The sequence below is a fragment of the Gopherus flavomarginatus genome, chromosome 3 (assembly GCF_025201925.1).
Source record: "Gopherus flavomarginatus isolate rGopFla2 chromosome 3, rGopFla2.mat.asm, whole genome shotgun sequence".
NCBI lineage: Eukaryota > Metazoa > Chordata > Testudines > Testudinidae > Gopherus > Gopherus flavomarginatus.
In genome coordinates this window covers 183,184,819-183,212,562 of record NC_066619.1, presented here as the reverse complement: position 1 = coordinate 183,212,562, position 27,744 = coordinate 183,184,819, and the positions used below count along the sequence as shown (strand labels likewise).

At 42.3% G+C, this 27,744-nt stretch overlaps 2 protein-coding genes across 3 annotated transcripts; one reads left to right on the top strand and one right to left on the bottom strand.

Moving 5' to 3' along the window:
* Positions 1 to 98: 98 nt before the first annotated feature.
* CCNA2 (cyclin A2) lies at positions 99 to 10,182 on the top strand. The gene is made up of 7 exons (XM_050946718.1): positions 99 to 347; positions 2,809 to 2,921; positions 3,818 to 4,041; positions 4,743 to 4,947; positions 6,329 to 6,442; positions 8,237 to 8,370; positions 8,891 to 10,182. The coding sequence occupies exons 1-7, from the start codon at positions 194 to 196 to the stop codon at positions 8,940 to 8,942; spliced, it is 996 nt and encodes a 331-aa protein (XP_050802675.1). The 5' UTR covers positions 99 to 193; the 3' UTR covers positions 8,943 to 10,182.
* On the bottom strand, positions 8,491 to 22,522 carry EXOSC9 (exosome component 9). Of its 2 annotated transcripts, XM_050946582.1 has the most exons (12): positions 22,397 to 22,522; positions 22,183 to 22,277; positions 21,109 to 21,228; positions 20,688 to 20,790; positions 19,657 to 19,794; positions 19,067 to 19,149; positions 17,725 to 17,857; positions 16,509 to 16,597; positions 15,549 to 15,695; positions 14,696 to 14,880; positions 13,959 to 14,040; positions 12,751 to 13,028 (listed from the first exon to the last, which is right to left on the bottom strand). In XM_050946582.1, the coding sequence occupies exons 1-12, from the start codon at positions 22,460 to 22,462 to the stop codon at positions 12,947 to 12,949; spliced, it is 1,323 nt and encodes a 440-aa protein (XP_050802539.1). In that variant the 5' UTR covers positions 22,463 to 22,522; the 3' UTR covers positions 12,751 to 12,946. The 2 variants fall into 2 exon arrangements, 1 of the variants encoding a protein (XP_050802539.1); XR_007773460.1 differs by lacking the exon at positions 12,751 to 13,028 and adding an exon at positions 8,491 to 8,674 and having other exon boundaries at positions 13,959 to 14,880.
* Positions 22,523 to 27,744: the final 5,222 nt, after the last annotated feature.

Sequence of the window (27,744 nt, the reverse complement as noted above, 5' to 3'; positions counted from 1 at the left end):
TGGAAATGTTGCGCGTGTGCTGCCTTGGACTACGGAGCCGCGTTGCATCGAAGGAGGGCTCCACGGAAACACTAATGGCAAACTCTTATTCTAGGCTGCTCTTGCTCACGCACCCTGGAGTATTAATGATGAAAACTATCCCAAAGTTCCCGATGGGAAAGCGGGTAACAAACAGCCTGCTTTTGCCATCCATATGGATGAGCCCGATGGGGAGAGACGAAAGAGACAAGTGGTGCCTAAAAAGGCTGTGTCCCATGAAGAGGTCCTAGGCTTAAATACAGCTGTAACGTCTTTAGGAGACAGAAAACCCTTGGCACCCATAGACAATCCAATGGATCTTAGTTTTGGTAAGTATGTTAGTTACTAACAGAAAATGGTGTCTAAAGCATAGATTCTGTCTCTGAAATTGACATGCCCAATTCAGTGCTGGACTCTCATATAGGCTACTTCATACAATACTACATCAGTTTAACTGGGTAAATTTTAATTGGAGTTGAAAGTTACAAACTTGTAGTCTGTTCAAACACAAAGTATTGTGAAGAGGTTAAGTCTAGTATTCTTGCTACAATTCCTAATGCATCTGTCAGTTCCAAACAGCAGTGGTTCTCAATCTGTTTACTATCCTGGGCTGCATATGCGGCTGTGTGTGAAATGTGGGCCACATCCATCCACACTATATATACTACCTGTTTGGCCCTGGGGATATCGCATGGGTTGCAGCTATGCCCTGATTGGGTTAGGGGTTGAGAACCAATGCCAGTGTCAAGGCACTGGGGGGGTGGCAGGGCATTAACTCACCCTCATCTAAAGCTGCTTCTCTTCTTCTCCTTTCCCGCCCTCCCCATCCCCCTGCAGGATCCACTAGACCTAGGTGTCAAGATTACAGGGACAACAAATGAAAAAATAGGGAGCAAAAGTGATTTCAGGTTCAAAAACAGGGATCCAGAGGGGGCCACTGACTAGAGAACCTCACTTCCCACTGCACCTTATATGCATTTGTCTGTAGTAGAGCCAGAATGTATTCACTTCAGAAAAACCAAATGAATACTTTTTTTTTCCCCCCACTACACTCCTGTACTAAATCACTGCCTCTGGTACCAGATCAGTGAAAATAAACTTGGAAAATCTTAGCAGAAACTAGATGCAAGTATCTTTTAAATCACACTTCCAATCTCAACCTCAATTGGATTATCAGAAATAATTTATCACAAATAAGGATTCTCAACTTGATTGTGGGATGACCAGACCATTCTAGATCTCGGATCAGAGCAGTACCCATGGGGAGGTGTCAGTCTTGGCTGTGATCATTCCATAAGTAATGGAACAATAATATCTTCCTATAAAGGTCTAGTTTGAGTGATTTAGGGTTGCTTAGAAGACCTCCCAAACCTAGAGGCTATTGGAGAGGACATACATTGAGTTGGTAGGTGGTACATTGGTTAATCCCTGAAGCTGCTCTCTCTCTCCCTGATGCTTCCTCCCTGTGCATTCCCAAAGCTATTTTCAGTCAATTGCTCTGCTTTGCCCACTAACTGCCATATTTGTGTGTGCCCTTACCCTTCTCAGTCCCACTGTGGCTCATGAGCAACTGACCTGTTTGACCCTTGCCACCTTGTAACTTTTTTATTGGAGCGGGTTATGGATTGCAGGGAGACACAAACCACTCTAGAGCTTTGCTCCTGGCTACAGTCCTAGAGGCTAAATGGAAGAGGAACAAAGTATTTAACTCCAGGCAGGGTCTCTGCAGAGACTGCTGGAATGCTCTTGGCTCAGAGGCTACTGATAGGCTAGTACCCCTAGCTCCTGCTGTCCCTAGATGTCAATACAAGAGCTCAGAGCTCCAAATTCACTCTGAACATAGTGCTTCAAATGCTTGAATTCATTTGGGGGGGGGGGGGGCTCTACTACAGAGGGATGTGTAGGTCAGGGGTTATTGCGAAGGAAAGGGGGGGGCAACACATAACTGCTGCTATGTTGCAGTCTTGCTACAGTCTATATTGACTCCTTGATGTGTGTGCGCAGAGGTACATCAGAACATGCCATGTATTAAAAACATAACTGACTGACTGAATCTGACTGAATCTAACGAGTAATGCTTAATTCTATAGTTCCCTTTTTACACTGCTGTCTGAAAGATCTAATCCAATTTCCAAAAATAGAATCCACAATATAATTCCTTAATCCCCTCTGTCCAAGTATTAAATTGACCCACTCTAGACCCATTTACATAATTTTATATGGTAGCCTGCTGGCTTGTAGATTCCTAAAATAATGACACTGGGACATTAACTACAGTGTGTCTAACATTATCTACATGTAAATACTTCTGCGGAAGGACCATATCAATAGCCTAGTTCTGTAGCTCTGGCAACTACTTAATCCCCATTGTGAAAATCTACCTCCATTTTAGACCAACCTCTAAACTCACTGATCAAAGGCTTCAGCTTATTCTAAATCAGCACAGAACTTGAATTTTTATTTTAACATTGTAATACAAGGTGACTTCTCCTGATTGTCAGGCTAGAGACACCCTTTGCACTTCATGTTTGCCATTGAGCTCCCCTTCCCTTGGACCAGTTGAGAAGGGATTCCTGAAGAACAAATGTCTCGTTCCGTGACTGGAATGAAGTATGATAAAACTGCAAACTGATTTTTTTTCTGGTCTCCCTGGACTGCTGCAGCTTTGGTGGCTCAAATGCATAAGAAACTGACACCCACTGCTAGTTTAATCATTAGACTCTCTTGTAAATGTGTGGGCTAACTCTACAAACTTAAATTAATGTTGCTACTATCTTGAAATTTTTTTAGATTCTCCAAGTATTATGGATATATCAGTAACTCAAGAAGTGGAAGAAAAAGTAAATGTTAATCAGGTGCCAGACTACGTTGAGGACATCTATAAATACCTTAGGGAAATGGAGGTAAGAGGCCATAAATATGCCCTTAGAACTACAACTGTTTGGTCTAATTTCTGGACAGAATGTAGTAATTCTTACGCGGTGTTAAAGCTAGTACTGTGACAGAACTAGCAATTTATAGATTGAGAAAGGAAGATACTAGACCAGGGGTCGGCAACCTTTCAGAAGTGGTGTGCCAAGTCTTCATTTATTCACTCTAATTTAAGGTTTCATGTGCCAGTAATACATGGTTTTTAGAAGGTCTTTCTATAAGTCTATAATATAAACACACAACAATAGTTTAGTTGTAAGTAAGGTTTTTAAAATGTTTTAAGAATTTTCATTTAAAATTAAATTTAAAATGCAGAGCCCCCTGGACTGGTGGCCAGGACCTGGGCACTACAAGTGCCACTGAAAATCAGCTGACTTGCCGCCTTTGGCACATGTGCCATAGGTTGCCTACCCCTGCACTAGACCGTGGAATCATTTCCTGATGAAACTGCTGAACCCTTCTCAAATAATGCTAAAACTAGCTAGATAATCCACTGAACACAAAATAGAGAACAAGCCCATACTGGCTGGACCTGGTGACATAAGACCTTTTAATATCTAAACTAGATTCTACTTTAGATGTACTACATGTGTTTAACGAACTCCCGGATTCTTATCTGTGGTGGATTCTTGGTCAGTAAGAATAAGAACATAAGAATGGTCATTCTGGGTTACACCAATGGTCCATCTAGCCCCGTATCTGACAGTGGCCAATACTAGGTGCTTCAGAGGGAATGAACAGAACAGGTAATCATCAGGTGATCCATTCCCAGCTTCTGGCAAACAGAGGCTAGGGAACAGCCTCTTCTCTGCAAGATTCAAATGCTAATTACATCTCATATGTACATAACTCACAACTGTCTTAACAGGTGAAATGCAAGCCTAGAGTGGGTTACATGAAGAAGCAGCCTGATATAACAAACAATATGCGAGCTATTCTTGTGGACTGGCTGGTGGAAGTTGGAGAAGAATATAAATTACAGAATGAAACTCTGCACTTAGCTGTAAACTACATTGATAGATTTCTTTCTTCAATGTCTGTGCTGAGAGGGAAGCTTCAGCTTGTGGGGACTGCAGCTATGTTGCTAGCATCGTAAGTTTAAACTGGTATCCATTGCTTTTCAACTTCTAGAACTTGATAACCTTTCCTGTAGGTGTCCAGAGGGGAAAATCTGGGGGCTGTGTTTTCTTTTCCTCTTCTATAGAAAAGATCTGTGGATGGTGGCACAACTTAGTGAATCCTTCCTTTCCCAGGAAGACTTGAGGCCTAGATTCACATGTGGTATCCTCATGTGCTTTTGTGTGTGGGTTGTTTTTTTTAAAAACAAAACAAAACCCTGACATTTGCGCAAACAACATGGGATGTGGCTTCTGTCTTTATCTGAGTTCATGTAACTAGCACTCTAAAACCAATACTCAATGGCTTTTAAAAAGCCTTTGTCTCCAGGTAATGAGAACATGAAAAGACAACTGTATTCAAACTCGAACACAACTCAGTTTGAGATTCCTGGAACTATAGTAACTAGGAGTACTGGTTTTGGTACTAAAAATCACATACTACTATCAATAGTGCATTGGGAAGAATTGCTTAAAGCTTTCAGTAAGACATCTAGCTCCCTAAAGCCATACAAAGTGATTTAATGTAGCAACCAGCAGAGTTTCTAGGGAGGTATAGTTCTCAGCCATCTCTCAAACTGCAGTCAGATTTGGCAAACATGATTCTACTAAACACTGAGACTGATGGACATGCTCTTTACCTGTAGCTGCCAGCTTATTATTTCTTTCAAACTGCAGGAAGTTTGAAGAAATCTACCCTCCTGAAGTAGCAGAGTTTGTTTACATCACAGATGATACCTACACCAAGAAACAAGTCCTAAGGATGGAGCACTTAGTGTTGAAAGTCTTGTCATTTGACTTGGCAGCTCCAACAATAAACCAGTTCCTCACTCAGTACTTCCTACACCAGCAGACCAATGTTAAAGTGGAACATTTATCAATGGTAAGTATAGATTTGGAGTTAACAGATCTTTCTGGATGCATTAGGCTCAGTACTTGTGGAGCTTGCAGGCTTGCTGTTATTTCCCACTGGAGAAGAGAAGGGATGTGCCAATTGTAATAAGCTTTTGAAGAACTGAAATTTAGAACTGGCAGGCTGAGAACAGCAGCTTTGCTTCCCTGCCTGGTTTCTGGAGGTTGCAGCTGGCACTCTATTCTAATGGTGAGCCTGTAGCACTCTAGTGCTCACTACAGTGAGAATTGGCCATAAAAGATGACCTCTCATACCTGTCACAATGAGAATTCAAATACTGGTTCAGCCTTGGCTGAGGGGGACATAAATTCAATAGATGAACTATACTAAACTAAAAAGTAAAGTTTATTATGTGATCTCAGGAAGATTATATATAGTAAGTCTACTTAGTAAACATGTGGTCTCTGAGCCTGAAGGAACCAGTGCTGTATTGTAGACTGGGGTGGGCAAACTTTTTGGTCCAAGGGCCACATCTGGGTGGGAAAATTGCATGTAGGGCTGGGTGTGGGGTGCACTGTGCAGGAAGGCTCAAGGCAGGGGTTCGGGGTGCAGGAGGGGTTCAGGGTGCAGGTTCTAGCCTGGCACTGTTTATCTGGAGTGGCTCCAGGGTGGCAGTGGGACTATGAGAGGCTCCCCACCTGCCCTGGCCCTGCATCATGCTGCTCTGGAAGCATCTGGCACCATGTCCCTGTGGCCCCTGGAGGCAGGATGGGCTCAGTGCACTGCCCTCACCTCCAGGCATGCCCCCCCCTCCCCATTGGCTGTAGTGCCTGTAGGCAAGGGCAGTGCATGGAGCTCTCTGCTGCCCTCTTCTTTCCTCCTCCCCCTTCCCCCATCAGGATGTGGTGCTGGCCACTTCTGGTAGCAGCATGGGGCCTGCAGTGCCATGGGAGGTGGCAGTCCTACAGGCTGGCTCCAAAGCCCTGATCGGTCGGATCTGACCCCTGTACTGTAGTTTGCCCACCCTTGGTCTACACCAATATTTGACTAAATCCTAGCTGAGTTGAAAAGGACACTTCAAGTCCTCTCACTGGTCTGATTGTAAAACTAAACTCTCCCTTGGGACACAGGCAGCAACTATAGAAATAGACAGTCAAAATATCTCGAAATATGAAGTGGAGTAACATGGGCACTAGGGTATAGAACCAAACACTTCTGGATCTGAGACTTTCCTTTGAATATTAAGAGCATATTTATATTGCTGCAAAAATCAGATGCTTGTCTTTTTGTGTCTGAAGAGCTCCAAATCTTTAAACACTGTGCTGAAGGCTAGTTAACAAATAAGATGCTAAGACTAACCATCTTGTATTGGTGATAGCTTCTAATTGTTCAGCATCGACTTTCTTTACAGTATCTGGGGGAGCTGAGTTTAATTGATGCTGACCCATACTTGAAATACTTGCCATCACTTATTGCTGCTGCAGCATTTCATCTAGCAAGCTATACAATCACTGGACAAACCTTGGTATGTAGAACAAGTAGCTCTAGAAAAGTCTCAATTATAAGTAAATAGCCTTAAATACAGCCAACTGCAACATTATGTATGAGCTGTTTTTGCTAGAAATTATGCATTGCTAGCCAAGAATAAGTTTTACTCTTGTATGGGGTTGAGGGTGTGCTTAGTCTTATTTTAATTGTCCTTAGAACTCTCAGTAATGGTTTCTACACCAGCCCTTTTGGCTAGATTCCAAAATCAGCAAGCTTCTAACAGTGGGTGACCCCTAGAAGAGTACCTTACAGAGTGTGTGTGTGTGTGGGGGGGGGGGGGGGTCTTGTATCCCCTCCCCATTTCTTCCCCTCCACCCCCCCCAAAACAAAGACAATTTTGGTGCTATCTCCAGTACCCTCCTCCTCCTAAAGATTGCCTCTTGCAGGGACACTTAAATACTGTTTCAGTAAGGAAAGCTAGTTCTTTTGCCTTAACTACTTGGAAGCACATAGAGGAAAGGACCACAACTGGAAGAACAAACGGTCTTAGAGCCTAGCACAGTTAAGATGATGAATACGATGCTTTTTTTCTGATAGGTAGTTATAGCTCCACAGGTATGGGTATACAGTAGAAGATTACATGCAGCTAAAGATTCTGTAGCAGTTCCAGCTTGATATTTTCACTTTTGTAAAGTGCATTGGCATAAGACTAATAGCTACTTACTACTTTGCTGAGAAATCAGGCATTCTGCTAGTACCCTTTCTAGTCGCAGGTGGAGACACAGAATACCCAGTCTAGAATAGTATTAAGTATTCAAAGTACAATAACTCCTTGCTCAATGTTGGTAGTTATGTTCCTGAAAAATGCAACTTTAAGCGAATCCAGTGCCTCATAAGAATTAATGTAAATGGGGGTGGGGGATGCTAGGTTCCAGGAAAACTTTTTTCCACCAGACGAAACTATATATTATATAGATATGTACACATTTTAAACAACTAATAGTGTTCTAAGCTATGATTGTGAAGCTTGGTTGAGGCGGTGAAGTTAAAGTGGAAGAGGGAGGGATCTTTCCCAGGGAATGCCTTGCTGCTAAATGATGAACTAGCACTCGGCTGAGCCCTCAAGGGTTAAAACATTTTTGTTAATGTAGCCTCTCATACAAGGCAGCAAGAACAGGAGGAACTGGACAGGGTAGCAGACACACCTTGTTTGTGGGGGAGAGAGATGCACACTGCCCCTTTAAGCTGACCCACTCTTAAGTGCATTGTCTTTTTAAATGGATCAGGACTTGACAGCAGCTGCTGCCCCAAGATGTGTGTCTCCATCTATGTCCCCTCCTTGTTCTATATGGAGAAGGGGTAAGCGGGCTGTAGAGGGGAGGAGGACACTCTGACATTAGCCCCCCTTCCGCACAGCAAGCAGGAGTCTCTGGGGGCAGCTCCAAGGCAGAGGGCAGGAGCAGTACATGGTAGTGAACTGCCTTGAGAGCTTGCTGGGAGGCTGCAGCACAGGGAACTTAAGGGGGCTGCTGGTCCACCCTGGTCACAAGCCCCCACCATCTAACTCCAACGGGCTGCTCTTCCTGCAAGCAGTGGACAAAGCAAGCAACTGCCAAACAATGTTAACCAGGATGACTTTAAGTGAGCAATTACTGTATGGGCTGCATCCGACAAAGTGGGTATTCACCCACGAAAGCTCATGCTCCAAAACGTCTGTTAGTCTGTAAGGTGCCACAGGATTCTTTGCTGCTTATATGGGAAAAACTGCTGCAAAGTACCTGATGGAAAATATGGTGCATTAATCTGATCAATTTATTTTCCCTTTCCTCAGCCTGAATCTCTGTCCAAAATGACAGGATATACCCTTGAAAGCCTTAAGCCTTGTCTCATGGACCTCCATAAGACCTACCTCAGAGCAGCACAACACACGCAACAGTCTATAAGAGAGAAATACAAGAGTACAAAGTAAGTACCCATGTCTGTGGGTAAACTCCAGTACATACCTCTAATTTTAAGCTAAGCAGGCTAGCTAGCCTACTGTTAGAGTAGACTGCTGAGGACTGTCAGCGCACTCAGTACTGGAAGTCTTTTTTTTTTTTTAACTTGCTCTTTTGAGCCAGTGACTCCTGTCACTGATTTGGCCACTGTCTATTCATATAGATGAGCTAATAACCACAACAGATGTGGTGTCCTGACTTGCAACTCAAGATGTAGTCTCAGTCCAGAAATGGAGACTGATTGCAAGAATTGCTTGGTGAAGCTCAATCACCTATTAAGAGATGACCATTATGTCCATTTTTAGCCCTAAAAATCTAAGCACAAAACAAGGAGTTTTAAACCTATTAAGTGTTTGATTTAACATGTTCTGCCCCATAGCAGGCAGATGCTAGTTTACGAATTAATACTGTACTGTCTTTTTTTAATATAATCCCTTTAGCAAAGTTTGTTCAAACATGACTACATCTGACCCCCTTTTCTCCTTCAGGTACCATGGAGTATCGCTCATTGATCCACCAGAGACACTAAAGTTATCGTAACAATCAAGAGACTCTTAATGTGTATTATACTTGCAAGCAAATGTACAGTTTTAACTCTGGTCAGTATTTTAGATGTCTTACAATCATTTCAGAATAATACCACATGTGGTGTAACTTGAAATTATGAAGTTTGTTAGTTTTTATATGGGTTTTAATGTAAATCTTTGTACATGCAATCTTGTTCTAAATATTTAGCTGGAGCTCTTTTATAAAGCTGTTCTATTCAAATATTGAATTAACCATGAAGGCAAACTGTTAATGTTTGTTCCAAAACTACCAGAATGTCCAAATAAGGAGCAGTGCATTAAAATGGGGATTTTTAACTTTTGGAGTGACTGAAAGGGAAAGTGGTAACTTCAGTTGTGCTGAACAAATGATGATAAACTTGACAACCGTTTGTGGCAATATAAGATGCTACTAAGGTTTAGTTTCACCTGAGTTTAGATCATATCTTTGGCTTTAACTATCATACCGCTAGAACTGATTTGATCTAACTTATATAAAAAATAACCACTTGGAAGAAATTGAACTGACTTCAGTAGCTTGCAGGAATTAAATTTGGACTTGTTTCAAAAGCAGGCTTTCCAATTTAGTGCTCAAACTATCACTAAGTAGATCACTAAGTAGTAGTCTCTAAAGCAGCCATCTGATAGCTAGAACTACAGCTGCTGAAGTGTCCTTCTGTAAACAGAAATGGCCTCTAACTTACAGCTCTTTTCTAGTCTAAGTGTACAACTGATACTAGTAGAAGTTCATGCAGCATTTTTAGTAAAACTTGGGTTTCTCTACAAGCTTCCTTGTAGTTAAAGCTCTGTTACTACAGCTCTACCTCCCCACTGCCACTACTCTGCTAGGAAAGCAAACTACAGCAGGGAAAGTGGCCACTAGCACTACACCCTCCACTGGGGGAGAGAATAATACAGCTGCCAACCACAGCCTGCAGGCATGCCATGTATGGGTTATAGCTAGTGACACTGAATTCAGAACAGCCCATTGGGCAGGCTTTCATGCAGCATATAGTGAAAATCTTATGTCAGTGTCAGGTTTTAATTGGTCTTCTGCTTACGCTATAGCACTCTGCTAATGTGGTAGCTGAAAACTTTTTTTAGTTAAATCAAATTGACCTTTCTCCTCCTGTAAACTGGTATTAACACGGCTCAAGATTAACTGTGCTTAAACTATAAAGCAGGAACAGGGTTTAAAAAGAAATCTGCAAGTTTGTCAAATAAACATCTTGTACTGAAGCTCATGCCAGTGGTCTTGCTTATCTTAACCTGCGTTGATCACTGTAGCTGACTTATAACCAGTGTAATATCAGTGATTCTAATTCAAAAGTGGGACTGTCTTTTTTTCATAAAGCAGGACTTGACTGTTTCTAAACTTAGCCCAAGAAACACATCCATCTTCCTAGTCAAGCTAACTAATAGGAGTGAAAGCAAATTCCTTTCTGAATCTAACATAGCTTAACTCTGGTATCTAATTCAAAACTGACAACTGTCCCACTAGTCAGCTTGACACCAATTATATTCAATCTCATTTCAATTTTTTTAAATATGGAACAGCCAGCTTCCTGTACCAAGCAAAACCATTCTTGTTAACTCTATCAGTTTAACTATGCAGCCTTGGCCATGAGATGCATTTTAGTTTTCAAAAGACAGCTAGGAAGCTATTTAAGAGGCCTGCTCCTAGGCTTGACTTAATCAGATGATTAAGACAGAGGTGAAGGGTGGCAGGGTTAAGGAAACTAAAAGAGGGTAGGGTTGGTGCCATGAATTTCCTGTCAGCTTCCCTGTGCATGCTTGACTATACTGCCACTGGGCCTATGGAAAGGAGCAAACCATAGCCTAAAGTACAGAGGATCATATTAATGACCTTCCAAAGATTAACAGGCTAAAGTCTCTTTGCCACAACTTTAGAAAGAAGTCAATCTATATGCAGGGGTGGTGGTGGTATGTGTACACTATCAAATTCTAGCAGCGTTCATCCAAATTACTGTATCACCACCAGCCTGAACTTTCATATGCTGTTTTTGAAATGCTCTAAACCATGGTCATAATTTTATATCCTCGGTAGTTTTGGTTTAGTAGTGGCTTTGGCTCAGGGTTCCTGTATGACTTGAGCAACAACTCTGATATAGATACCAATCACTTCTTTCAATCCAAGGGAGTTATTATACCTTGCTAAAGCTGCTTGATTTGATAGTGGTGTGTATAAAGGCAAGTGGCACATCCTCTAAAAAAATTTTGGGGGGGACCATATTCATGATAAGATATAGGTAACCTTAAAGCATATACTACATCAAAAGCAGAGTTTAACAATCTTGTCCTTTTAGAAGAAATGTCACTATGAATGTCTGCTGCTTGTTATACTGCTTCTGATGGCAACAAAACTGCAGCACCATTGCCCCACTCAATGTTACAGGGTACTGAAAAACACCTCTGCTCCTGTAAGTGGACAGCCTAGGCCTCTCTTCAAGATTGAGGAAGCTGTATTAGAGAGCACAGCTCTGGTCATATCTCGCTTCCCTGTTTTACTTCATAGTCCCATCTCTATTATCCCTTGCTCTTTTCCCTGTAAAGTTCTCAGCATCTTCTGTCCCTTACCTCAGCTATAATGCACACAAAGCTGCATTACTAGGCCAAACCTTTCCCTAAGGCACAAGCAGATTATACTGTACAGCAAACAATAGCTTGTTTTTGTGTGGCCTTTCTCCCAGAACCAGGTCCAGTTGCATGTTTTTCATCTACAGAAATGTAGCCTAGAGGTTGGAAAAGTGATGAGACAAGATAGGGTACTACATGTTCACAGCTATCTTTCTGCTGTGTAAAGTTTATGAACCACTGCACTCTATTTACAATAGTGCCTTACATCAATTTAAGTGAAAACTTCACCTGCAGCAATTATGAAACACTGAAATTGGACTCTTCATATATTTACACTAGCCAATTCTTCCCCATTTAAAAAAAATCTAACATTGCAACTAAACATGTTTCCTTTTAAGAAGACAATTATTCATTAAAAGGCACATAAAAAGCTCTGCCAAGAAGCACTTTTTGCAAGTTTTAAAGTTACAGGGGCAAAATTAAATCTTCAGTTTTACTACATAACTTTTATGGACACATGAAATAATGTATATATTATTTCTACTCTTGTATTTTCCTGTTTGTCTATTTCATCTTCCTTTTAAACTGTCTAATGAAACAGTTGAGATTAACTTGTCTAAGGGTACAGTATAGATCCTGTTTCTTCCTACTTTGTCTCAGTAAGTCCTAGTGTTATAGGATAGCTCTTTTCAGACTTGCAGTTTAACAAGTATTTCTTAATTTTCATGAAACATGGTTAAACTGAAATTTGTTTAAAAATAAACATTAACAAAGACCATGGTCTGTCTCAATTTCTTACAAATGATAAGGGAATTTTTTTAGGCTGAGATGCTTTGAATCATCTTCTTGGTAAAGAAGACAAAGGAGCTACTTTGTCTCCAACACTCATCTCTTGCAGACATGAGGCCTGATCCACTCACACTAATTCCACTGCCAGTAATTCTATTGATGTAAAGAGGTACTGGATGAAGCCTATACTTAGACTGAACACAAATCAAACCATGCCAGTCCAGAACCTGTGAATACTTAGAAATGTAGAGTTGCGTTGCCTTAAATGAAGTTAAAGGCTGTGAGAAGATGCTCTTACTAGATAGGAGTGTTAATATTGACAGATGTTTTTATACTTCAATAGTTACAATATACAATTCAAGAGTTTGCTTACATATTTAGCTACCACCCTATTATACCTCCTCCTCAAATAGTGACACTTTTGAATGTTTAATTTATTGCAAGACAATGTACAGTATTATATAAAAAATATACAGAGTAGACCTGAGTTACAGAAATGGGGAGGGAGGGAAGGAACACTGATCTACAAAAATACATTCAGTAGCTTAATATACAGAGTATGAATGACTTGTTTCAGTATTAATCTATAAAATTATTGTGAAGGGAACATGACTAATGAGTAGCTCTCTTCTTCTTTCTCTTTTTGTTAAATGCTTTCTTACTTGAATTTTCCTGTTTGGCAGTGGTGTGAGTTCTGTGAACAAACAACATTTTAACCTAAAATAAGACAGCATAATAAAAGACTGAGCAGCTAGACTCATGCTCCCTGCAAGTCAAGCCCCAAGTCACAGGTTTTCAAGATCTCAGCTCTGTACATGACCAACCTACCACAACCCAAATCGTGTTTTACTTGTAACAGGGTTTAAAGAAAACTAAGGGAAATCCCCATCTAAAACGGCAAACAACCTCAGCAACACAAATCCACATAACAGACAAGTCATAGTGGACTATCTTTCTAGATACCATAACTTCTATTAGCATTGAGTTGCAAGGTTCTTATAAAGAAGGGAATAGATCTGTGTTAAAAAATAATACAAGCTCCTGTTGCATTAGTAGTTAGAGCTGGGAAATGTGGACTCTATCCTATTCACTGGGCAGAACCCACTGCAGTACACCTGAGGAGTAGGGTAGGTGGTTCTAACCCAGGGTAACAGAACATCCAAATATCTGGTTTAAATTGCACCAACTTGAGCAGTCCCATAGGCACTACTTTGCCCAAACACTGCATGCTTTGGCCTCAACCCATATGCAGAAGAAAATATGGGTGGCATAGAGTTGAACCTGCTGATTCAGGGAAGAGACTGTCTTTTTATTCAGTTTGTACAATAAACTAGCACAATGGGCTGCTGGTTCATGACCAGGACTCATAGGCACTACAGTAATACAAAACATTATACTACCCATATATTTCCCCAACATTAAGAGAAGCCTTGGCTGCTCCCTTAGGCAGTGCAAAGAACCTAGAACACACTGAGGATCTGGCCCCATTATCTGAGTGCTTGCATTATTTTGAGGAACGTTTTCCTCAACAAGCGTAGTCACAAAGAAGCATGCCGAAACTATTCCTTGTCTCAACACGGTATGCTGTTTTAAAGATCCCCTCCCTTTACATAGTTGTGGTTACCGTGTTTTCTTGTGTGTCTCCTCTGGTTCCAGAATGACAACTTCCTCCTCTTCACTGTCAGACAGTATAATTGTGTCATCATCTTACGAACAAACAAGAGAGCTGTTATTTCTATTACTGTAGAACCTGAGTCTAAGTATTACTACACACCTAGAGACATTTTAAAGCAGTGGGACATGTTTGTGCAACTTACTCAAGGGCCAAAATCACCCTTCGAGCACAATAACTTTAAAACAATTGATACTTTATTTTAGCTGTTATAAACTGAACACTTTTATAAGAGTGGCTGAATTTGGTTTAGTATCCTGCTGCTTCTGTGACATCTCTCAACAGTAGGTATAGGACAGAGCACCAAGACCATTCTCATCTTGTCTGGTATTTTGTTTTGATTAGATACTGCCATAATAGCAACAGGCACAAAACAAAGCAGGTCTTTCCCCAAAAGCACCTTTTTTTTGTTACTTTCTTGTCCCTACTAATTCCTCAGTGTAGGGTTTCCCTCTTGTAAAAACTCCCCCCTCTACTCCCAGCATGTCTTTCTGGGATTGGATATTTAAATTTGGCAGATTTAAGCCATAACAGCTCTAAAGTCATTTTGCAGATGGCAGCTGCATATTCCTGCTGGCAAGTACCTGTGTTTTCCCTTTCTTACTGCTTAGGAGAGGACACAGCTTCAAATACACCAGAATACATGAACAGTTGTTTTCAATAACATTACATTTAAAGCAGATACTAACCCTTAGTTTTGCTCACAATATTTATCTCTTCCGTTTCCATTTTCTGACCTCCTGAGGTGGTAGCATCGTCACTGTTACATTCCTCTTCCTCCTCTCTCTCAGATTCTTCGAAGTCTCCCCAGGAGTTCTCTAGTCCCTCCCCAATTTGGGCAGTCCCAGGCATCCGTAGTATTGGTTTGGCAATACTGAGCTAATTAAGAAAAATCCAGGAGTTGCCAGAATTCTTATTTGTACTCATGGTACAGCATGTTGAACTAGATACATTATTTGGAACGTTTAAGTACCAACATACATACATAATCTGTGGTGAGTACCAAGGGCTAAGTATATGATGTGAAGAAATTCATCTGAGCAAAATGGAAGTCAAATGTTCTCTTGAATGGCTGATAAAGTAAAAATGCCTAAGGTATGCACAATGACAGACAACTGATCTCCTTCACATCACAGCCCAACATTGCCATGCAGAAGATAGCTGGGTTCATCTTTTGCTGCCTGTACTGCAGAACTCATCTCCCCTAGAAGGGCCCCACACTGCCGTTCAGTGATTAATAACGCCACATGGAGCTGCACTGAACCCTCCTTAGCAGTAGGATTCAGAGGCATTAGGGGAGTAATGGAAAAGGGAGGTAGAGAAAGAGTCTGGTGGAAAACCCACACACTGCTGATCAACAAGCTATACTATGAACTCCTCTATCCTGATACACTTTCTATAAATAAAACAAGATCTAGATGATCATAATGTAGTCTTATAGCCTGTGAAGAAATGAGAAACTCAAGATCTATTGGGTGATTCAGAAAGCTTTAACTGAGATATCACTGTCTTCTCATGAAAGTGATATAGTAGAAAAGATACACATCTGAAGGAGGGTCAGCCTTCGTGATGATTTCTTCAGCTTGCTCTTCCACATCATTAGTATCAACAGGAGCTCTTTCCATTTTAAAGGCAGAAATCTTTTGATTTGGTATAGACTCTGCAAAGCCAAACTTTCCACCTTCTTTCCTATTTATTAAATAAATACAAAAATTGTATTTCAAGACATTTCACATTTTAAAAAGTCAAGTCAAAGAGTTCAGCTATATACAGAGATTTACAACAACAAGACAAAAAAACAGGTTAGCTATTTAAACTGTTAAGTCAGTAGTTCTCAAACTTTTGTACCGGTGACCCCTTTCACATAGCAGGCCTTTGAGTGTGACCCCCCCCTTATACATTAAAAACACTTTAAAATATATTTAACATCATTATAAATGCTGTAGACAAAGCAGGGTTTGGGGGAGGGGATGACGGTGCACGACTCTCCCCCGCCCCATGTAATAGCTTCGTGACCCAAGGGGTCCTGACCTCCAGTTTGAGAATCCCTGTGTTAAATGAAATAATACAGCAAATTTGTTCCTGATTTAGGAGATCAGAGACAGAATCTTTGAACTGAGAAGGCCAAGTTTTCCCTAGTTGTGGTCTCAGTCACCTGAGAACACCAATCCTTTTTTGAATGTGGCTGTTTTATTAGTATCATGCTACCTTCTTTAGACAGCTAAGCTTTTCTTTTTTCAACTTTATTCTCTCCCCTCCTCCCCAAGGTAGTCGTTTTGCATCATGCAGTGAATACTGTTGGCTTGAGTGTGTCAATACAATCATCTCTTCACAGAAAACATAACTATTAGTTGAGTCTGACTATAACACCACTTATTGAAGACCGTCAGTTGCAAAGCTTCTCTTTCAGAGACTCCTCTCACAGGAAAACAGTACCCGAATAATCTGACCTCATAAAAGGTTAGTATTAACTTCCACTTCATTGCATTTTAACAACCTCACCTAACTTTCCGGTCATTCTCCAAGGCCTTTTGAATTAGCTCTGTGATCTCTGCTACTTTAACACCAGTTATTTTACTGCATCTCAGAACCTGTTTGTAGTGAATAATAGTTTATTATCATGCAATTAAAATAAACACGACTTTATTTAAGTACAAAGTGAAAACATGTACTGTTTTTTTTGTACTGCTAGATCAGCAGTGGCCAACCTGAGCCTGAGATGGAGCCAGAATTTACACCAATGTACATTGCCAAAGAGTCACAGTAGTATGTCAGCAACCCGAACGTGCCTCCCTCTTCCTCCCCATAAGCTGTTTTGTGGCAGGCAGGCAGGGTTTTGGGGTTTTTTTGGGGGGGAGGAGAGGGGAGATGCGAGGACATGGCAGGCTCAAGGGAGGGGGTGGAGTGGGGGCACGGCCTGTGGCAGAGCCAGGGGTTCAGCAGTGAGCACCCCTGGCACACTGGAAAGTTGGCACCTGTAGCTCCAAACCCGGAGTCCGCGCCTACACAAGGAGCTGTTTATTAACTTCTGAAGAAGCTACAGGCTGGCCACCCCTGTACTAGATGCTAATGCCCCATGAATGATGTCTCAGTCGGGAAGTTCAAATGGAAACTTCCCCACAAACCTTTAGCTTAGAACTTGTTTGATAGAGGAAATATGCTTTACACATAGTTAGTACTGTTTAACCAGAGCGTCTGTCAGTATGTTATATACTGTATGCCCAGATCTATACTGAAACTACCAAATGTATTGATAATTACAAAAAGAGCTATGTGCCACCTTAAGAATGCAAAAGACTTCCAATATTATTACCGACTTTAAGAAAAAAAATTGAGTTTCATTTCAGTTCAAAGTGACAAATGTTTCAAGACTAGCTGCTACACAAATACCAACTGAGGAGCATTGGAATCTGGCAGCAGTAAGTTATTTGTTATAGTCAAGAAGTAAGTTTATTTTCAGAAAAACTTCTAAAAACCACTTAGTAATGTTAATAGATTGCTCTCCCAATTACCTTAAACTTCAAGAAGTACAGAGTATGAGAGCAAACATTTGACGTTTAAATTATCCCCACAAGGTACTGTCATATTTACATTTCCTATGAAATCAAACAGAGATACCATTCTTCTCTCATACCAAAACACTAGATGCCCTAAATATTACAATACATCAAGAAGTTTATATCAGAGAGAATGACTAGTCAAAGAAAATGCCATTTACCTGATCTTTTAACAGCATAATCCCTCCACTGGACTGGATAGTACAAATCTCACGATGTTTATTCATGGCAATCACTAGGAGGCCATCCATTACACGTTCCTCTCGTTCACTGGGATCCACCAACAAATAGGTCCTGAAACCATTGTAGAGTAGAACATAACAGTTAAGTGTAAACTGGTTGCCTGAAACCTTAAGGGCAGAAGATAAATTATACAAACAAGCTTCATGGTTTTTGGGATAAGTATACCTAAAGAGACTGGTTTCAGAAGCGTACATTTCTATGAAAAGTCTATGGAAATTTCATGTTACATCAAGCAGCATGCTGAAGTATGATCCATCACTCTCACAGATCTTGGGAGACAAGCCAGTCCTTGCTTACAGACAGCCCCCAAACCTGAAGCAAATACTCACACAACAAAAACACTAACCCAGGAACCTATCCTTGCAACAAAGCCCATTGCCAACTCTGTCCACATATCTATTCAGGAGATACCATCACAGGACCTAATCACATCAGCCACACTATCAGAGGCTTGTTCACCTGCACATCTACCAATGTGATATATGCAATCATGTGCCAGCAATACCCCTCTGCCATATACATTGGCCAAACCGGACAGTCTCTACATAAAAGAATAATTGGACACAAATCAGATGTCAAGAATTATAACATTCAAAAACCAGTTGGAGAACACTTCAACCTCCCTGGCCACTCGATTACAGACCTAAAAGTCGCAGTATTACAACAAAAAAACTTCAAAAACAGACTCCAATGAGAGACTGCTGAATTGGAATTAATTTGCAAATTGGACACCATTAAATTACATTTGAATAAAGACTGGGAGTGGATGGGCCATTACATAAAGTAAAACTATTTCCCCATGCTTATCTCCCCCCCCACCCCCACAGTTCCTTATATCTCGTCAAGTGCTGGAAATGGGCCATTTTCATTACAACTACAAACAGTTATTTTTCTCTCCTGCTGACAACAGCTCACCTTAACTGATCACTCTCCTTATAATATGTATGGTAACACCCATTGTTTCATGTTCTCTGTGTGTGTGTGTGTAGCTATATAGATATCTTCTTTCTGTATTTTCCACTACATGCATCCAATGAAGTGAGCTGTAGCCCATGAAAGCTTATGCTACAATAAATTTGATAAGTCTCTAAGGTGCCACAAGTACTCCTATTCCACCTCTTCTTCACACCTTCTCATTTCAGATAAAGCTAGTTCATTAGTGCATTTTGTTAACGTGGCTATTTATGGAAACTTATGTTTTTATTGCAGTTCTACAGAAACTGGTAGATGATTTAAGTCAGTGCCGTAACAGAAACTTACCCTTGCTGGAAGAAGGCAAAACTGACGCAGATAGGCATGTGATGGATACTCAAAGGGACAGGATCACGTTCCTCAGGGGTATACTAAAAATATAAAAAGTCAACGTGGCAATTTGTTACTTACTCAATTCTATATATAATTTATAAGAAAGTACTAAAGAAATTAGGCATTTCAGAAAGATAAAAAGTAAGAAAAGCCCAGTCATCTAAAAATTCAATAAGACTTGATTCTCTCTCTTTTCAAAATGTTACTTCCTATTAATATTACTCATCTAGGTAACTATACTGCACTCATTTTTGTGCCATTTGAGCCCTTCCAGTTTGACTGAGAAGTACAAAAATGTGCTATAAAATGTCATCCTAATTTAATTTTTTAATGTTCACAGTCTCTCAAATTGAAAATCGATAACTGTATACTATACATATTGATAAAAACAAACGTATCTATTCCTATCCCTTGATATTTTAAGTAGCTCTACCTCTAAGACTTAACTTGTCTTTATTGACAAAGATCCATTTTATATAAAGCAGCAATCATCAATGAAATTTTAAATTTCAATAATCCCACCACTTTCACCTCATGCTACTCACCAAAGTTACTTCCTCTCCTTGCACAGATACATCTGGTCTACGGAAGTGACACAAAGCCACTATTGCTGCTATACTTGCAGCATCAATAATGTTTCCATCATGATTCAACAAATGCAGGTCCACACGAATTTGCCACACCTGAGGTGGGGAAAAAAAACCAACATGAAAATTCACTAAACTGTAGTACTAGTAATTTGTCTGGATTTTCCAACATCGTTTCAAAATAACTTTTTACTATTCATGTTGAATGTACGTATAATTCAGTCCTTGACCATCAAAAATTACGATGATGAAAACTGAATAAATCTGAACAGAAACAGTATCTATTTTCAACATTATTAATTTGTGATAAAGAAAATAAAATTGAAGTATGATTTCAGCCCCGATCCTGTAAACTAGAGATTCTCAAACTTCATTGCACTGCGACCCCCTTCTGACAAGAAAAATTACTACATGACCCCGGGAGAGGGGACTGAAGCCTGAGCCCCAGCCCAGGTGGTGGGGCCAATGCCAAAGCCCAAGCCCCAGCCCCACTGCCATGGGCAAGGAAGCCGAAGCCAAGGCCAAAGGGCTTCAGCCCCAGGCAGGAGGCCTGTAACCTGAGCCTCACTGCACAGGGCTGAAGCCCTCAGGCTTCGGCCCCAGGTGGCGGGGCTCAAGTTTCAGCTTTGGCCCCAGGAAGTAGGGCTCCAGCTACACTCTGGCCCCAGACCCTAGCAAGTCTAAGTTAGGCCTGGTGACCCCATTAAAAATGGGGTCGTGACCCACTTTGGGGTCCCGACCCACAGTTTGAGAACCACCACTGTAAACATTCATGCATATGATTAGCTTTAGGCATGTACATAGCCCATTGACTTTAAAGGGAGTACGCACAATCTTAAAGTTAAACACATCTATGTTTGCACAGCTGGAACCTTAGTCTTTTAAAATAAAATCAGGATTACTGCTCCTCAAAGACAGACTGACCTCTAAATGCAACATATTAATCCCCTAGTATTACAGCCCTTTTGATTTCATAGCATTTTCCACACCTTTACACCAGCAACAACACAGAGAGATTCAGTGTCTATACATTTTGAGTTTCTTAGGCATCTTTCTAGTAGTCGATTCAGTTTCACCAAAAGCTCAGGTTGCCTGGAAAAAAACAAGAGATTGGGTAAATTTTAGTTGTGAGTTATTAATAAGTCTGACAACTATGATACTGAATAGCTTTCCTTATACAGACGCTCCCCAGGTTACGCAAGTCCCGATTTACCCAAATTTGGACGTACAGGAAAAGTTCCATAAGCCAGAAATAGGATTTCCAAATTGCGGAAATTTTTGTGTAACGTACTGGTACATGTTTCCAATTTACGCGCAATGCGAGTTATGCAAGGCTTTCCAGAACGGAATGACTGCATACGTCGGGGGGCATCTGTACCATCCTTGCTTGTAGTCACTGAAGAGACATACCTGCCAGGCTCAAAAGCTGGTGCGGCCATTGGGGAGAGCTCAAGATTAAAGAAAAGTATACCCTCTGTAGCTCGATTTAGCTTTGGGGAAACAAGTTCACATGAAACCTGTCCAAGGACTCTGCAAAAGAAACCCCCCACAAACCCCCAAAAGACTTCAATATGGGTGACAAAAAACAACTTTAACATTAAAGCAACTTGCACTTGAATTTTACTGCATATCTCCAGTTTATTACAGCTTCTTCATATATAGGACTTGGTCATACAGATAAAATGCCAGTCACTAACAGGGGATAAGAAGGATCTAGATGTTAGAACACAGGCCAGAAGTTCAAATTTTTGTGGTTTATTCCCAATTGTACTACTGTGGGAGCTCGAACAATTTACTTGTGTCCACTTCAGTTCCTCCAGCCTATAAAACAGAGACACCATCTACTTCAGGGGTCAGCAAATTTTCAGAAGTGGTGTGCCGAGTCTTCATTTATTCACTCTAATTTAAGGTTTTGCGTGCCAGTAATACATCTTAACGTTTTAAAAAGTCTATAATATATAACTGAACTATTGTTGTATGTAAAGTAAATAAAGTTTTAAAAATGTTTAAGAATGTTAATTTAAAATTCAATTAAAATTCCAAGCCCCCCGGACCAGTGGCCAGGACCCGGGCAGTGTGAGTGCCACTGAAAATCAACTCCCATCCCAGCACGCATGCCATAGCTTGCCTACCCTGATCTACTTCATAAGGGTGTTGCAAGCCTTAATTTGAGATCCTTGGATGGGGGAATTAATGAATTGCCAACATCCAGAGTTAGGATATAAAGATCCGCTTATCTGTAGCTTTCCAATCTGCACCTATAAATACCTCAAGGGAGACCAACCTCTACTTGTTTTCCTCAGCGCCATCCCCTCCCCCTCTCACCGCTACCGCCCTCCTGCAGGCTGCTGCGGTCACTCTGGACTCCCCGTGCACGCGCGCAATTGGGGCCGAGTGAGCAGCGCGCGCTCCGGCAGGACGCGGCGGCAGTTGGGAGACAGACGGGCCGTTGACCGGGCGATCCCGGGGGTCTCCCCGCGGTACCTGGTCCTCCCCAGCTCCACGATGCAGCAGCCGTAGTCGGCCCCGAAGGAGATTCGCACGTTCCTGTAGTCGTAGCTCTGCCGCCCGTCCAAGCGCTGCAAAGCCGAGAGCAGAGTCACTACCCCCGCGCGGGAGCCCGGCGACTCGGGGAGAGATGGGGGCTCGCCCGGACCCCGCCCTCCGTGGTGGGGAAGGGGGGGGTTCGATCTCGTACCTTCCTCTCCTCGATGGCGCGCAGCAGGAAGCGCCGCTCACAGTTGGACAGCGGCGTCTCCTTCATGCTGGCGGCGCCTCCCGGTCTGGGGCCTTCTCCGCTCGCGCCCCTGAAACGTCATCAAGGGGCGTCGCTATAGCCAGACAGTGCGCAGGCGCGGGGGTTGGACTCCTGTCGCCGCTGTGTTGTCGCCGCAGGGACAGGGCGGGGCCGGAATTGGAGGCCGTAGAGCCGGAGATCGGGGGCAGCGTCCCGGCTCCCGTGTAAGGGCCGCGAGCGTGGTGCTAACGGACATTCATAGTCTTCGTTCTGCTGGCACAAAACCAAACACCCTTGTCCCGCCCCTCCAGCGCTCGCTCGCTCTCCCCACCCTCACTCACTGGCTACTTTTAACCGGGCTGGCTCAGCTCCGTCTGGGGGTGCGGGCTCTGGCGCTGGGCTGGGGCCAGGGATGAAGGGGTTAGGGTGCTGGTGGGTGGAGCCATGGGGTTCAGAGTATGGGAGGGGTTCTGGGCTAAGGCAGGGGTTGGGGTGCAGGGGCAATGACCACTCTGGTGTGGGGATGAGAGATTTGGGGTGCAGCAACAGGAGGGGACTCAGAGCTGGGGATGAGGAGTTTGGAGTGTGGGAGAGGGCTCCAGGCTGGGGCTAGGGATTGGGGTGTAGGAGGGGGTCGAAGTGCAGGCTCTTGGCAGTAGCAGGATGTCCCTCCTCTGGTTCCTATGTGGAGGTACAGCCAGGCAGCTGCATGCTGCCCCGTCCGCAGGCACCAACCCTGCAGCTCCCATGGGCCACAGTTCCCAGCCAATGGTAGCTGCGGAACCAGCGCTTGCAGCGGGGCCAGCATGCAGAACCCCCTGGCTGCCCCTAGGCATAGGAGCCGGAGGGGGGACATGCTACTCCTTCTGGAAGCCAGGGCCAGCTTCAGGCACCAACTCAGCAAGCAAGTGTTTGGGGTGGCCAACAGGAAAGGGCGGAAGGTTGGGCAATTCAGCTGCGGGTCCCTCTTGGAGGGAAGGGCCTGCTGCCGAAGAAGAAAGCAGCATGGTGGAGCTGCCGCTGATCACGGTTGCGGCTTTTTTTTCTTTCCTTGCCACTTGGGGCAGCAATAACCCTAGAGCCAGCCCTGCCGGGATCAGCACAGAGCCTTCCTTAGGCCCGCTGTGTCACCGACCGGACTTTTTAACAGCTTGGTCAGCAGTGCTGACCAGAGCCGACAGGGTCCCTTTTCAACTAGGCGTTCTGGTTGAAAACTGGACACCTGGCAACCCTAAGTCTTCCTCACCCTGCTGGTGTGCATCACAGGGGGCTGTGCGGCCTGGCAGGGGTTGTGGTTCCCGGAGTGGTCTGCCTGGCAGAAAGGTTCCGGGCTGAACTTGAGGTACCTCACAGTAGTTCTGCTTTCCCCTCTTCAGCCGCTTGCCCCAAAAACTTCAGAGCGGGGGTTGAGGGTTTGGATGCAAGCTGCTGCAGTCTCCCTGCCGTTTGAACCTGTATTGGCAGTGTAGCTTTGTCACAGTTAATGCCATTTTTTCAATTAGTTCCTTCCAAATGTGTCAAGTCATAATGTTGTAACTCAGAGTCACAATCTACTCCATTGCAAGATCGAGCGTCGTAAACTCGAAACCTATAGTCGTAAGTTGAATCGGTGTCAATGTAGAAGCGTCATAAGTGCCATTCATTGTAACTCGAACATCGTAAAGTCAAGGACTGCCTGTACCAGCAAAACCAATCAGCAGCATGAAACCAGCAAGCTCAGCTGCATGTTGTATAGGAGTATGGTTACCAGAGCTCTCTGTTCAACACCATAGCCCAGAGTGAGCATCCTTACAGCACCTAGGACATGTCCCGTCTAGGGGTTTGATTAAGTGAAGCGACAGCTCTCATTACACATTTATCAGACCAGGCATGTCTATGAAATGTTAATATAGAAATAAACTTGGATAAGTGTGCTGGGTATTCTTGCATGTGAACATACTTTGGGTTGAATAAAAGGTAACCAAATATCTAGCTCTCTGTCTTCTGCCTATTTTGCTGGGTATGTATTTGGTGTGTGAATTTTCCCACAGCTACCACCTATGGTTTTTGAGCCATTCTTCTACAGTTGGACTGTTTTTTCTTTTTTGTCCAATGAGAGGCTAGCTATAGCCAAGCAGCTACACAGAGCTGAGAGATTTAATTTTTTATGTCCTATTGTGTGACCATTTCTTCCAAGAAGCTCCAGGAGAATTAGCAAAGAATCATTTGGTAATAAATATCCAACAATTTGTGATACTTGGTTATGGATTGCATCCCAATACTCTCTAATGACTGGACGTTTTCATCATATATGCATAAAATCTCTTTCCCTACAATTTTTACACCACTTATCCCCATTCAATGTACTTATATATTCTGTGGTTCGTGATTTGGGTTAAGGTCTGGATTATTTGCTATGGGTGTCATGGCAAGGCAGAATAACTTCTTTTTAGTTATATCCCAAACCCATAGAGTGGCCTTTGCAAAAGGATGTGTGTATGGTTTGGGCTAACTGGCTTGATTATACCATAGAAAATTTGGAACAGCTACTCCATGCTGACTAAGGGGTCTGTATAAAGTATCTGTGCTCACTCTAGGTCTTTTCTTATTCCACATAAATTCTGACAGCGTCTGTATTTGTGCTAGGGTTTTGTCTGGGATGATCACAGAAGGATTGAAACCAGAAAGATGTCCTTGTCAAAACTTTCATTTTGACTAAGACTGTTCTTCTCAATCAAAAAATGGCATACTTTCTCCAGCACTCCAGATTTTTTACATTTGATGAAGTAGTGGATTGACATTTAAATCACAGAGCACTTATGTGTTGTTTGAGATTTGAATTCCCAGGTATCTTATAGGGTTTGCTGCTCATTTGTACCCAATATTTTTTCTGGAGGAGTGACTTTTCAGAGTCTGGTAAATTTATAGCTAGCATTTCATATTTGGTATATTTTCCTTTAAATCCAGATGCTTTCCCAAAGTCTTGGATTTCTTTAGAAACTAATTTTAGGGAAATACTTGATTTAGATAAATATTACATCATCTGTATATAAAGCTGTTTTCTGATGTGCTCCTGGAAGTTTTAGTCGTACGGTAGATTTCTAGGGCCAGTGCAAAAAGTAGAGAGAGAACGGACATCCCTGCCTAGTCCCTCTGTGTAGTTCAAATAGGAGATTTAACTCCATTACTTCATACAGTTGCTTTTGTGTAAAGAGCAGTTACCCATTTAAGGGATTGGGGACCAGTGTCCATATGGGGCAGGATTAGAAACAAAAAGTTTGCTATATTCTATCAGAGACTTTCTCTGCATCAAGTGATAAAATAAATTCATCTTTTTTTGGTCTGGCATTATGGATGATTCCAAGTATTCTCCAAATATTGGACATCTGTCTATCCTTAATGAATCCAATTTGATTTGGATTTATATAAGCTGAGAGCATAGACTGCCATCAGCTCGCTAGTTTTTTGCTAAAATCTTTTTCATGATAAGGGCTGCAGATTTGTCTTGGTGGGAAGCAATGTCATGGATACTGTGATTTTCCTGTTTGTCCATTATGTGTTTTTGTGTCCGTGATTTTAATAAACGCATCCTGCAGCAGCAGCTGCTGCCCTGTGGAGCTGGGCATGGCTCCCCGCTCTGGGTGTTGCAACTTGGTGCACATGGTCACAATGCCACTTAGGTTTGGCCCAGCCACCCTGCCATCATGATGGGGAGGCAGCAGGGCAAAATATGAGTGAGTGGGGCTGTGACTCCATGGGCCACTGCTGCGGGGTGAACGTGGGGCATGCTCTCTTCATCCCCCTTCTCCATCCCGAGCTCCCTTTATTTGTCAGAGTATTTTTTATTAAAAAAAAACCACAAAATTTTACTAAATATACTGTGACTGCTCCGTAATTTTTGATAAAAAATGCTGTGACAAATCTGAAGCCCTGGTCATGGTTCAACAATGATATGGGCCTATGAGAGCTGTACAACAAGATAATGTCTTTTCCTACTTCAGGGAGAACAGCCACTGCAGTTCTTTCATGAGCTGTAGAAATACCTCTCCTAACCAAATAGCACTGATAGTGCCGCTCAAGGGACCCTCTTAAATACCTTGCAAAATTCAGCTGGAAAGCCTTCAGGTCCTGGAGCTTTACCACTTTTCATACTTGCTACAGTCTCTAAGATTTCTTCTTCTATTATTTATCAGTTTTGTTTATCTTGGGCATTTCTGCTACCTCAAGATATTTTTTGATAACTTCAGAGCTTGGTGTATCTGAGATCCAGAGGTTTTTACAATAAACAGCAAAGATAATATGTATTTCATTAGGGTAAAAGCACCCCATTTTTTGCAGTGGAGATACCCTCAGTGCTGGCTGCCATCTCATTGATGCTTCCCAGCAAGGCCCCATTTAATAGTGCAAAGTAGGACTGAAATAATCATCTTTTCTGCTTGAACCAAATGGAAATAACAGTTTCAGAGATCTATGTTTTAAAAGGTTTTGTTTGTGATTTATCATGTGTTTGTACAGCACCCACCACAAGGGGGCCCAGCCTAGGTATGGCCTCTTGGTACTACTGCACTATAAATAATGATACTCTAACTGTTGGCTGCACAACATCCAGCTGAAATTTGACCCTCTAGGTTTACTCTGGGAGACAACCATATAATATTGAAAGGAAAATGTCAAGGGGAAGGATATAGATTGAGGATAAGCCATAGTACCCAGACCCTCTCCAGAACAACATTAAATACATGACAGTGACATGGTGGCTAAGTCCATAAATGGGTATTAGCCAGGAAGGGAAAAGAATGGTGTCCCTAGCCTCTGTTCATCAGAGGATGGAGATGGATGGCAGGAGAGAGATCACTTGATCATTGCCTGTTAGCTTTACTCCCTCTGGGGCACCTGGCATTGGCCACTGTTGGTAAACAGATACTGGGCTAGATGGACCTTTGGTCTGACCCAGTACGGCCGTTCTTATGTTCTTACAATCAAAAGGAAAAATTAACTCAGTTGTAAACAAGTTGAGGTTGCCAGTGCCTGGAATAATTAGCCACCTCCCAGACAGTGCTAACCAGCTCTACCTCTTTCAAGTATAACCCTGCTCATCACCCATAAAATTGTCCATGGTCTCCTGAGCAACACTCTCCTACCCTGTCCGATAACACTGCTTTCCGTCTCAGGTTCCCCTGTTCAAGTCTGTTTTCCCTTGCTTGCTGACCTACAACAGTCCTGTGGAGAGAGAGTTAAACTTTAAAACAATTTTAAAGGTCAGCTAAATATCCAAAAATCTGAATGCTTTTTAAAAAGTTTAACAATCAATTTATATAGATCACCCTCCA